This window comes from Amblyomma americanum, chromosome 2, assembly GCF_052857255.1.
Source record: "Amblyomma americanum isolate KBUSLIRL-KWMA chromosome 2, ASM5285725v1, whole genome shotgun sequence".
Taxonomy (NCBI): domain Eukaryota; kingdom Metazoa; phylum Arthropoda; class Arachnida; order Ixodida; family Ixodidae; genus Amblyomma; species Amblyomma americanum.
The window spans coordinates 64,520,088-64,533,165 of record NC_135498.1 but is presented as its reverse complement, the minus strand read 5'-3'; the positions used below and the strand labels follow the sequence as shown (position 1 = coordinate 64,533,165).

General features: G+C 42.1%; 1 protein-coding gene across 3 annotated transcripts in view; it reads right to left on the bottom strand.

Annotated features, from left to right (window-relative positions):
• The window catches only part of LOC144118638 (uncharacterized), a 38,315-nt gene that overhangs the window by 9,591 nt on the left and 15,646 nt on the right, over positions 1-13,078 (bottom strand). For all 3 annotated transcript variants that reach the window (XM_077651516.1, XM_077651514.1, XM_077651515.1), the window contains exon 2: positions 405-493. In XM_077651516.1, coding sequence (XP_077507642.1) covers positions 405-493 — 89 coding nt within the window. The remainder of the gene's footprint in view (positions 1-404; positions 494-13,078) is intronic.

Here is a 13,078-nt window from a genome sequence, read left to right as displayed (position 1 = left end):
AGAACTATTGCCACATGTTAATCGAGGCCTGTCTGCACACCTTCTTATAACTTTCTTCTATATCCCCTCTCCCTTTCTCATTGTGCTTAAGGGCAAACATCTCGAACAGAAAAAAAGTATCTTTCTGGAACATTGTCAGTTGTTAGCAGCGTCTTAGTTTGTGCGTTTTCTGCGCTAACCATTCCACATGTTAGCTGAGAAGCACGTAGTACCGCTCAACGATATCCATACAAACAACACGATTAAAATAAATACTTCATTGCACTTCAGTCGCTGTTTGTACTTTTTGCTTTTGTTTTTCAACGTGAGAGCGATAACTGAGTGCACTGTGCATGTGAGCAGGTTAGCAGACTGATCGTTCGACAGTAACACAGCCACACAACACGACACACTTTAACTCTCACCTCTCCATATAAGAAGGTAGTTCCTGGGTCTTTTAGAAGGTTTTCCTGCTGATCTTTGCTCAATATAGTGTTGTCTTCATTTTGCGATGCTAGAAAAGGTGTCAAACACATGTAAATTGATGAGAACTACCCTTTTAAAGAGCGTCAGAGGTCAGTACTCGTGGTAGCTATTTATTCCCTTGAAAATGAATAGAGGTCGTCGCATGGCTTGCAGAAAGGAAACAGAGGCTTTAAAAAAGTTTGAGCGGTTTAGAGCTGAGAAAGGAGACTGCAGTCTTAGTGATGTCACCTTATCGGCATGAGAGAGGTTAGCTTTCGGAAGATTATTTACAGTATCAAGCTTCTAGTAAACCCTTATATGAAGTCCAATACCAAGAGTAATGATATCACTTACATTCTTATAACTTTTACAAGAAGACTGAAAAAGTACGAAAGCAAGGAAGAAAGCATTAAAATAAAGAAATAAAGGAAGAATAAAGAAAGAAGGAAAGAAAGCAAAAAAAGAAAGAAATAAAGTAAGAGAGGGAGAGAAATAAAGGGCGAAAGAAACGAAGAAAAAGAAACAAAACTAGGAAGATAGAACGAAAACTCAACAGCGAGTGCAGTGAGGATTCCCACTTTTTATCTTTACGCTTGTAAAAATGTAAATAAACCCACACGTAATCTTCCTCCCATCGCCCACCTCCTTAACTCGTCGGCAGTCCTGTCCTGGTGGCGTTGGGAGCGGGCGTCGTCTTGACCGTGGTTACGACAGAGTGTGACTCCGAGCCTCACATCCCCAACAGCAGCTAATGCCGCCTGCCCTTCTCACCGTGCAATTCTCATCAAAATGAACACCGGCCATGCAAAACTGACGTGTCGCAGGCGCCATATTTAAAGCAGTTGCGCATCGTCATAAAACTAGAGTTCTGCGACGCCTCCATCAGTGCAAAAGCACTTGCGCAGTCGCTTAGATTCGGATGCTGTCAATAGGAAAATATTAGGTGTGTGCAGAGGTACTTTTTTTCCAAACAGAACAGAACGCGAATAGTGTAGCTAAAAACCGAATAGAATGCGAATTACATGGTCGTAGAACCGAGTCGAATACGAATCGAATATCGGTACAAATATTCGCTACTTTTGCGAATATTCGTAGAAAACGAGCGATCGTTTATGGTTTACGGGAGTTTAACGTCCCAAAACGACTCAGGCTATGAGGGGCGCCGTGGTGAATGGCTCCAGAAATTTCGACCATCTGGGGTTCCTTGCGAGCACTGACATTGCACTGTACACGGGCCTCTAGAACTTCGCCTCCATCGAAATTATACCGTGAGAGAGAATGCACACGACTGGCGGGAGTGCGATACTTTTCTATAGATTATGGATTTAAAGCTATAGATACACGCCTCTCAGTAATTAAGGTGCCCAACAGTAATAGTCAAAAAGTTAACTATTTATTATTAGTTAACAGGGCTGCTAGTTGGCACGCCTTAGATTTATTCTCATGCACTACACAGCAGGTAATGGTTTGACAATAAGAGCGCTTTTCTGACTCAAAAACTATTTTTGAAAATAATTTAAAATCTTAGATGAAACACCCTCTATAACGAGGCAACAAGAATCAGCTTATCTTAATTATATGACCGCCAAGTAATTCGTATAGAAACATTTTTCTTTTACTGCTGGTGACAAAAGAAAATAATTTGGAGACATCTCAGGCCATGATGAAGCGACAGCTACGTATGAGCCATGGCCTCCGAGATCAGGCTTGAAGGTATGGTTTGCTGAACTTCCCAGAGCCCTGCGTAACGTCCAGTCTTAGAGGCCATATACCAACGTTATCAATGCCGCCATACTAATGCACCGAGTCGCGGCGGTCAAGCATACATCCTGCGCATACTGATCGCGGCAGGACTCTGCGCGAATGTGGTGTGGGCCCTGCTTTTCGAACAGTGGTTGGAGAAAAGTACTGTGTGATTTATTCAAACCTCGTGCCAATTATTCGAAAATTATTCGAAAACGTCGGTGCATAATTCATTTCTGAATAATAATTCTTATCATACACTCTTTGATTCCTTCGAATAACCAAATAGGTGGGTGTTCGATTCGCTATTCGAAATTATCGAACATTTGCATACTACTGGGAAAAATAACTTCAGAGTGCCAGCAATGACCGTGTTCCATAACCGCTGTTGCGCGAAAAACAAGGACTAAATGCTTCGTGCACATTGGCACAAACTGTTCTTGGCTCATAAGGCTATAATAGGACTCGTGAGTGCTTCTTTGCAGATAGCGATGTTAACGAATAAATTACGCTTGGGCTCCGCACATTGCGGCGAGGGTGCAGTGTTACCGACGCCATAGCTGTAGAGGTTAGACAGTTTTCAGGCACGCGGCTATCACTTTCTGGGGAAATTTGGCATTTAATGTATATATATATATATATATATATATATATATATATATATATATATATATATATATATATATATATATATATATATATATATATATATATATATATATATATATATATATATATATATATATATATATATATATGTCGTCGTTTAGAAGAATGACATTGCAGTGCTCAAACAGCTTTTGTAATATATATATATATATATATATATATATATATATATATATATATATATATATATATATATATATATATATATATATATATATATCGTCGTTTAGAAGAATGACATTGCAGTGCTCAAACAGCTTTTGTAATTCCAGGTTCACTTGGACTTACATATTCACACTGATAATCTTACTCACTTTCTCAAACGCAGAGTTACACAACTTCCCAGTCACTAATTTTAGCTCGGGATCAGATTACCTCTTTTCTACTGCGCTTATAGTCCCATCAAAAAAGCTAACTACATTCATCAGGTTTAGTGATCCTAGTCAAGTTCAGTGATGGCACTTCGAAATGAGCGCGGCGGCTTATCCTGCAGTTATTGGCGAACTGAAATTCATTCATGCAAGTATTCTTTTCTCTGAAGGCGCGAGAGCTTCTATAGAATAACTCACATCTGACATAGACGCATGCGAACAACACGATGACCAGACAATGAGGACACCCCATGAGTTGCAGTAAGAACTGATATTACTTAGGCCACCATCGTTGTGAAAAAGAGAACTCAAAGCGCTGACTTTTGCGGCCAAATAAGGAGACTTATATATGTTTGTGATAGCTGCGTCTCCTCTCGCCCTCAGCATGCCCACGTCTAGTGAATGCCCTTTTACCTTTTCTCTCGTGCATCTCCCCTCTTATTGAAATATAATGAGTTCGAAATATATGGTGCGATATTTTTAAGGTATTTTAAAGATATTTTATAATAACGAATGCACTAAAAATATACCGGAAATAGGCTCCTGAAATTTTATGCTTGGTATTCGAAATATATTCTTCAAATTTTCCAAAAATACGTCACTTAAAGCATGCTTCGAGCACGTTTCAAACCCTTGAAAAAATACGCATGTTTTTCATGACCTTGTCAATGTATTAAAAGTGTAATTTCGTAAATATAAAATCAATTCGTCTGAAGTATATTTACATTTTGACAAACGGGCAGTTCTATTAAGCACATCTGAAGCACGCTATTAGCTCCCGTAGAAAAATCTAGAGCTCGAAATCGCGTTTCGGGAAATGGCCTTCGCATGTTGGCAATGCATTTAAATTGTACTTTGAAAAGACGACATCAATTCGTTCAAAGTATACTTAAGTTCTAACGAGTACTTCAGTTCTTCACTGATTACTTCTGCTGCTGACAACACTCATCAGTACCATCCGGTGAATCCGACTAGTAGACCTCTTTTAAGTCGATGTGAATTTATTTTTAATGTATTAATTGTATTTTAGTGTACTTTATTGTAATTTAATGTATTTATTGTATATATTTAGTATATTTTTAGTGTAGTAATTGTATATCTTTATTATATTTTAATGTAATTTAATGTATTTACTTCATACTTTAGTATTTTTTATTGTATAATAAATGTACTAAGCGCACAGAAAATGTGTTTTAATGCATTTATAAGAATGTTCAAAATGTTACTCCTAGCATACTTAGAAAGCATTCGTAGTGCAATTTAAACATAGGGACAAAAAATACAAAATTAATATGAAATTAATACAGTATGCTAGAAAAGCAGCTTTAGCGCAGTCTTTTTTCGCTAAGGGCTGTTGCAACACCGATGGTCACGACAGATGTGACGGTGAGTGTTGGCGCGTAATTATTCACTTTCTCCGAAGACTGAACTAACTGTCTTTCTCTCACACTGCGAAGTGCGTCACTCATGCCAGTTGCCAGATTTGGCAGAAAGCACACCGAGATATTCTTCATCAGTGACATGAACCCTACAACTTTTCCCCATTTGCTATCGTTATACGTAGCTACTATTCAAAGCAAGCAAAAATGGTCCTCAGATAAAAATATTACATTACGTCGCTGAAATAATAATGCTTTCAGAGGACCAGTGGAAAGTAATTTCCATTCAACAAAATCTATACCGAACGATTTCTATGCGCGCAAGGAAGCGGGCAGACAAGCAGAAAAAGAAGAAACGCACAAAGCAATAGTTTCATTTAACATGCTAAAAAACAGCGCTGGCAGACAACGAAGGAGAACAAGGACGAGATTGCAGTCTTTGCCGTCGCCGCTCCCCGAAGCTCAAGGAAATAGAAATTCTGTCATAGAGCAAAAATCCACTAACCCGAGAAAGCATAGTAGCCGTCACTATTAACAAGCTAACAGATGAGTGCGTTTCCACACTGTAAGTTGCATTGTTATGAAAAGAGTTCATTCGTCTCTGCCTCGATATGATTCTGTGCATCCTTTTCGTTTTAGCCTTAGATGTTTTGTTCTCAGCCAGTTTTTGCAATCTTGCCCGTTTTACTTTTCTCCAACACATCTCTGTTATCTCATGATAGGCTTTCATAGTGTTTTCATGCTTCATTGTTTCTTTTTAGGCCATGTTGTTTGTTGATCTTCACATAAATGACCACCGTTGCTTCTTGTTATCAATCTCACTGGCTTTTCCGGGTTTTTTGTCTTAACCGGTATTAGCGCTTTTAATCCCGTCATCTTTTAGCCGTGTCATTATCGAATTATTTTACAGGCTTTTACTGTTCTCTTTTTTGTTTTAAACTCTTTTATAACTTTCATCCCCGTCACCTTATTCGAACGGCTTTCGTTACGTTCTTGTTTTTATGCCTATTTTATTGTCACTCGCTTAGAGGTGTTGCTTATTGGCTTCATTGACGTCATATTAGAACAGTTTGTTTACGATCTCTGTTTTTTTTTGTATTTTTCCCGCATCTCTTTCCTGTACCCTTTTTTTTCGCTTGTTCAGGTTTCATTATTGGTTGTGGATGACGATAATGAAAAAGTGGCGTATGTGTTGGTTACCTCCGTGTTCGAATTTTGCTGATATTTGGGCGTGCGTATCATTACCTTCCGTTTTCTATCTGTATAAAAGGTGCGGATCGGCTGCCTTCCAAATTAAAGTTGTTAGTGCAGTTGTGTGTCGTCCTCGTCCTCGTTCGTTGTCTTTGAGTCCTGTGTTTTTCAGAATGTTCCTTAACCAGCTTGCCCGGAAACACACTTTGCTCAATTTATACAGAAGCACAGAAACCCGCGTCTGATCGACCATTCACAACTATCACAATCGAAGTCATCACGAGGCATGAATTGAGCATAAGGCCTGTAGGCGCTATAGACGTATTACCATAGTATTCTTCTGTTAGGGTTACGTTGCTTCTCTGCTCATTCCCATTGGCCCCAAACTTTACCTTCAGAAAACGGGTACAAGGAAGGCGAGTTGTCGCGAAAAAGCTATTTTCAGGTTGGCATTCAGTGTCGAACGCCTTGCGAGATCGCATTGTGGCGGTTGTCGTTCACCTTGTCACTCTGCGAAGTGCGTGCGTGTGCAAATTTTAAGAAATTAATCGCTAAGCCCAATAGCTGCCGCGTAGTCGACTATTCCATGTGCCAGGAACACACCAGCACAATAGTAACACAATCGGTTCGGCACTACGCAGCAGCAGGTCGCCTTGACAAACCAGTGTAGTCACTCCCTGTGTGAGCGTTCCCACGGAGAGACAAAAATTTCTACAAGAAAGTGATAGCTGCGCACTTCTTGTTCTTATGCCTGTAATTGTGTTACATGTGGCCTCCCGCGAAGAGATGCGATTTTTACGTGGCATCGGCTGAACTCCGCCCCAAAGTGAGCGCTCCAGTTAGCAGGGATAATGAGCAGGAGGCTCCACTGGTACATGTGTTTGTCCTAAAAAAGCGCAGTTTGTTGAGGAGGCTTTCTCCTTAGTGCGAAAACCTATTGAAGTTGAGGGCTTTACGTTTTTACTCCTGCTTACTAGCTCTGGATGAGCACCATGTCTGCACGAGAATATGAGTGAAAACAAAAGCATTATAATAGCTGATGGCGCCGTTTTCTTTGTATGGGAAAACGAGTAATAATTAAATGCTTTAGCAATCGGGCAGCTTTCACGGTAAGGTAGTTTTTTAAAATTTAAAATAAAAATGTTATTTTGGGTAGCGTTGCCGGAAAGTGGCAGCTATCTGCTTATTTCTTTGTCTGGGGTATTAGACGTGAAGAGACGCTTAATTTGGACGCCATGCTAACCTTACAAATGATCTTGCGAAATGCGAAGATGACTTCCACCAAGTATCTGTTACGAATAAGGCATAAAATATGTTTTAGAATGATGTTAAAGTTTGAAAAAATGGCACAACGATTACGATATTGCTGCGTAACTCACTAAACTTAGCCTGAACATGGTACACAGAGCGGTCGTGCATAGTTCTCACTAGCGCCTAAAATTCCTCACAGCGCTTCTCATATTCATGTTATCATTGTATTATTTCGTGTGCTCGTTATTTTCATATCAGAAGGGCAACAAAATTCAAGATGGCCAGTGCGTTACTGACACTTTTGGAATTAACTTTCTTTAATTTGTATGCAGACACTACAGTTATTTTCCAGTGCCTTGAAATTCATTACAAAACTTATTGTGGAAATTGCGCATGGCTAATGTTGCTGTGCATGTGGCTTGAATCATTTGCGGAGGCGTTACACTTCCAATACCGTTCAATACTGCGCATGCGTTGACGCACAAGATTGGTTACATATTCTGGCTGAAAATGAAGATCCTGAATATGCACTTCCCCTGCAAACACTGCAATGAACAGCAAGGATCGATAGAACACTATGTCCGCTATATGTCGACAATGCTGGGCACTAATTTATTACCTATTTTTATTGCCCATCCTAATTACTTTATGTTGTAACTAGCCCGCTAAGCATTAAGCGGTGTGGACTTGGCGACATTAATATTCGTTCTTCTGCCAAGCGCCAAAATTAATGAATATTTGTCGTAACTCGTGCGTGCATCGGCTTATAGTTAAATTTGATATGCCATTTGACGATTTTATGCACACGCGTGATGTTTAAGTCAGAGCAGGTGTCTGGTTTCAAATCGACTTTGGCCACTCAATGCAGATGGTCTCAACCCAATTTCATACGAACGTCGAAAAACGTAGAAGCTATGCATGCAGCCGGAGGTTATTGCTTTCGCAATAGCCTCCAGCTGCATGGATTACAAAGTCCACGTGATGTAATACTTCGAAGGGGCGTGTCGTAATTACTCAAATGGCTGCATATCAGAAAACGCACACTGCAGCTTAAAAACGCAAAAGCGGCAACATTTAAAACCGTGATCATCTGAAAACCAGGCCACGGAACATTAAGCGGTAATCAGCGCGCGCAAGCCGTAGCCCCACGTATTGCTAACTGGCCCCGACAGTGGTCTCAGCGGCCCTGGAGGTGGTCCAACAAGACTACAGTGAGATGCTTCCTTACCACAAGCGAGATCGACAATTCTGCCCCCCACCACACAAAAAGCTTGCGCGGCAAAGGCTAAGCCATAGCTTGGAGGCAGCTACAGGCGAACACAGGCACACACCAGTCTCCTAAACCACATACACCTTATGTTACACCGAACCACTTGTGCACTATGCGGGAAGCCCCCGATACTGTTCACACTATATGGAATTGTCACAGAATGCAGGTGCCACCAGAATTCCAGACCCGTAGACTTAAACAGTGGGAGGCTGTGGTTTCCAGCTGAAGCTAAGTGGACCAGAAACTTCTGGTTCAGCGCGCACATCGAATAGCTAAGTCATCAGGGGCCAAGTAATAAGAGCTGCTCCTAGTCCGAGGGGCGCAAAGCTGTTTATACAGTAAAGTTTCCCAGCTCTATCCCTGGAGAAATAAGACATTTTTAGTGACATGTAAAAGTGTAATTATCGCGAATAAGGGTAGTTAAGAAGCAACGTTTAATTTTGTTATCCGGACCGTCGCCATAAAATATGTGCTTCGAGCACAGCTCTCCATCTAGGAATTGCAGCCGAGCCCATCTTTCCGTTCTTAGCACTTCCATCAATTTTCGCTTGTTGTTGTTGCTGTTGTTGTTGCCTCAAATACAATGGCACATAACCGCGCTGGGGGATTGGCAAGGGTTTGGTGCATATCCAAACAGGAAAAAGAAACTCATCCAGCTTTGCCAAACGATTTAATTGCCTTCGCTGCTCTCTTCTTTTTTCTACTGTATTGATTATATTGTTTACAGAATGTGGGGGTCTCTTCTTCATTCCTCTATTTCTAGGTCTTTTTTCAACATCAAATCAGTTGTTTTCAATCGTGTCAACATTGTCAAGAGAGGAATCAAAAGGTTTCTTCCTGCATGTTTCCTATATTTTCTTCGCCTGTAAACACGCCTACCACTGTTCAAAACTGGCGAATGCTTCATCTTTTAAAACCGCCTCCCGTTTTTTTTATGTGGTTAAGCAGTGCATTGTGTTAAAATGCGCAATACGTTTCGAAAAGTAAACATCGCGTTATGTTTAGGAGTTGTGCTGCAGATAGTCAATACACGAACGGGGAGAAATCTTTCTGTATTCATGGTCCAGGCTTATTGCCCTTACTTCACTATGATCATCGTCAAACTGACTATGTCCACTGCAGGACAACGCTCTCTCTCAAATCTTTTCTCTTAATCCTGTCCTGGCAACCTTCGCACAAAAACTTTCTAGCCTTACTCGCCCGACTGAGCCTCTGACGTCCTCTGGTACACCTGCCCTCACTGGAAATCGACTACGTTATTTTAAGAACGATCGCTTATCTTGCCTTCACACTGCATACATGCCCTGCCCATTCCCGATTTCCTCGCCACTAGGATGTTACTACCATGCCGTTCATCCCTTGCGACTTTGCTCTTTTCACGTCTGCTAATGCTGCAACTCAGGAAGGGTGCGAAAATTGCTTTCGAAAGAAACTCTTTATTGACCTGACTCTTGCCCAAAAAGACCTCAATAAGTCGGCGGTGGCTTTAGCAACAAGCATCCTCGGAGGTCGTCGAACAGAATGACTGCTGTTCTCGGTCTAACTCAATTTAAAGCTCCCAGGGAACGATCAAAATAAAACGTCTAAGCAGCTACAACAATCTGGAACAGTGTGGTAGCGGTCGTGCATGGCTGCAATCATGCCAGATTGTTTCGGCCACATCTCGCATCAGGAACGAAATGATAAAGCTCGACTACTGATCCGGAGTTCCCGGGTTCGAACGCGACCGCGGCGGCTGCGTTTTTATAGAGGAAAAACGCTAAGGCGCCCTTGTGCTGTGCGATGTCAGTGCACGTTAAAGATCCCCAGGTGGTCGAGATTATGCCGGAGCCCTCCACTACGGCACCTCTTTCTTCCTTTCTTCTTTCACTCCCTCCTTTATCCCTTCCCTTACGGCGCGGTTCAGGTGTTCAACGATATACGAGACAGATACTGCGCCATTTCCTTTCCCCAAAAACCAATTATTTTTAAGGCAGAGTGCCCTAGGCTCTGAGCTTGAACAAACAAAGTATTAAAATTCGTGGCATTACGCCCCTCTCAAAGAAGTATCCACTGGATGTTCAAAAAAGAATGGGTTGCAAAAGTAAGCACTGAGATTGAAGAGATAAGTGTGCGTTAGCTTCCATAATAAGGCTTCAGGAGCACAACACGCAGAATTGCAGGGCGCCAACAGAACCGCAGAAATACAGCAACTCGATAGGGGATGAATTCGTAGTGAAATTATTCGATTCGACCACGAATCTTTTACGGGCCGAAGTACCGGCCCAAAAGCACTTCGTTGAGACTACGGCGGCGAATCCGCGCTCACATCCAAACACGTTCACCGAGCTTTTATCACGTATTGCGTCGGCGTAGATTCTATCATCAGGAATCAGTTTGCTGTTGGTAATTGATCCGTAGCCCGTCCAGTCGTCAAGTTCGTTCGTGGCGCTGAAGGTAGGCGGCGACGTCTGTGTGGCCTTCATCGGTGACGTTTGGCAGCATGCTGTGAACGAGCCCAAATGTCATCTGGGTGGGTCTGCTGTGCAGCGGTGTTGTACGCAAAGACGACGGAAGAGAGGATGGCATCCCAGCACTTATGTTCGTCGCCCACATACTTGACAAGCATGTCAGCGGAGGTTTTCTTCAGACGCTATATATGTTTGCTATTGTGCGGATGGTACGCTGTAGTTCGCCGGTGAGTTGCGTGGCTGAAGATCAAAAAGGCCTGGGTAAGTTCGGCGGTAAATGCTGTTCGCTTGAATGTGAGTTGAACTGCTGGGGCGCTACGGCCTCAAAAGGGTCTGCTCGACGAAAATTTTTTTTCGACTTTCGCCGCAGTCCCACTCCACAGGGCTTCTACTTCGGCGTTGCAGGTCAATCATCGGTCGCCTCGAGGATCCACTTGTTGCTCCATGTTGACTTTGTGTAGGGGCCGAGGAGATACATTCCAGTGTGTTGGAAAGGCTGCTCGGTGCTGGTATGGGCTTCAACAGTTCAGTTGGCCCGATCGGTGGTGTCTTTCGGCGTTGACGCTCACAGTATGTTTTGACGCACCGCGCGACGTCGGCAGTAAGTTGCCGCCACCGAGGCGGCGAGTGCGACAAAGGCATGGGAAAGAAATAAGGAGAAAGCTTATGCTTCGCCTTAAGAGTAGACACGGTGCGCCTTTTCGTTCATTTTCTCTTCCCTTTTTATTTCTCATTTTTCACCGATTACCAATCCACATTGACATATACTGATCACGTTCATCGATTACAATCACAATTACCGAACACGTTACCGATTACCGATGAGCAATCAACATTCTCGATTGCTAATCTTTGTCTAGGTTACTTTGAAAGCATTCTACGCCACTACATACATGATACCAATTACTGATAACGTTACCGATTACCAAACAACAATCAAACATACTACGCCACTACATACTGATACACATACATACCAATCACAATTACCGAACACGTTACCGATTACCGATGAGCAATCAACATTCTCAATTGCCAATCTCTGTCTAGGTTACTTTGAAAGGCATTCTACGCCACTACATACACGATCCCAATTACTGATAACGTTACCGATTACCAAACAACAATTAGACATACTACGCCACTACATACTGATACACATACATACCATTTGTTTCAGTACAATTATGCACTATTACGCCGCCTTTTCATTCCGCGCATATTCTGATGCCTATTTATTGTATCTCTAATTACCGCATATATGTTAATTCGGCAGGAGGACCAGCATTTTGTGAGAGTACACTCGACAAAAGCTGGTCCTCCAGCCGAAACGTCGCGGAATAAATGCTGTTATGTTTTTCAATTTCTGGTGACTTTACATTATGTTGATCAATCAGCTGCCAACCCTTCGCGCAGAAAGGTTGTGCTAAAAGTACATTTCGAATACATTATATTAATTTCGCATTAATTGCGCATTTTTGGTCTCTATGCTTAAATTGCCATACGAATGCTTTCTAAGTATGCTAGGAGTACTATTTTGAACATACTTACAATTGCATCAAAAATGCATTTTCTGCCCGCTTGGTATATCAATATTACATTAAAAATATACTGAAATACACATTAAATACATTAAAAATATACATTAAATACAATACAAGTGTACCAAAAATGTACATTAAATACATTACGCTACATTAAAAATACACTACAAGTAAACAATTATTGCATTCAAAATATATTTATTTCGAGTCGGCTTAAAAATAGTTGCTATTCGGATTCACCGGATAATACTGATCAATGTTGTCAACAGCAGAAGTAATGACAGAACTGGTTACAAGCGTTAGGATGCCGACAATCCCAAACAAAACGCATTGTCATCACGAAGGCTATGCCAATGCAAGGACACGTGATGGGGCATGAACGGAAAGATGTCGCCACGCAGGAAATGCCGACGGAAAGTGACGTCAGCAAACAGGAACTGCTCCGACAAGCGTGGTACTCGACTTGGCTTATATATACCAATCGGGGGGAGAGACATTATCGTGCCCGGTGTGGCGTTTTTGCGCAAAAGCCCTCAAATTTCCCACAAATGTCGGAGTGTCGCGTTCGAATGTGCGGTCTATCTAGAGCCGAACTCTCAGTCGTAACTTGCGTCGGGCATCGGTCATGAGTCGAACTGTCAACCAACAAATGCATGAGCGTCTATAGGAGACGGTCGGCCTTGCCCGTCGGGGTCCTTTTCGCTGGCATGTTCGGACACTGAGGCGCGCATGGCGTCATTGCCGGTATAATGCTGTGACGCTGTCC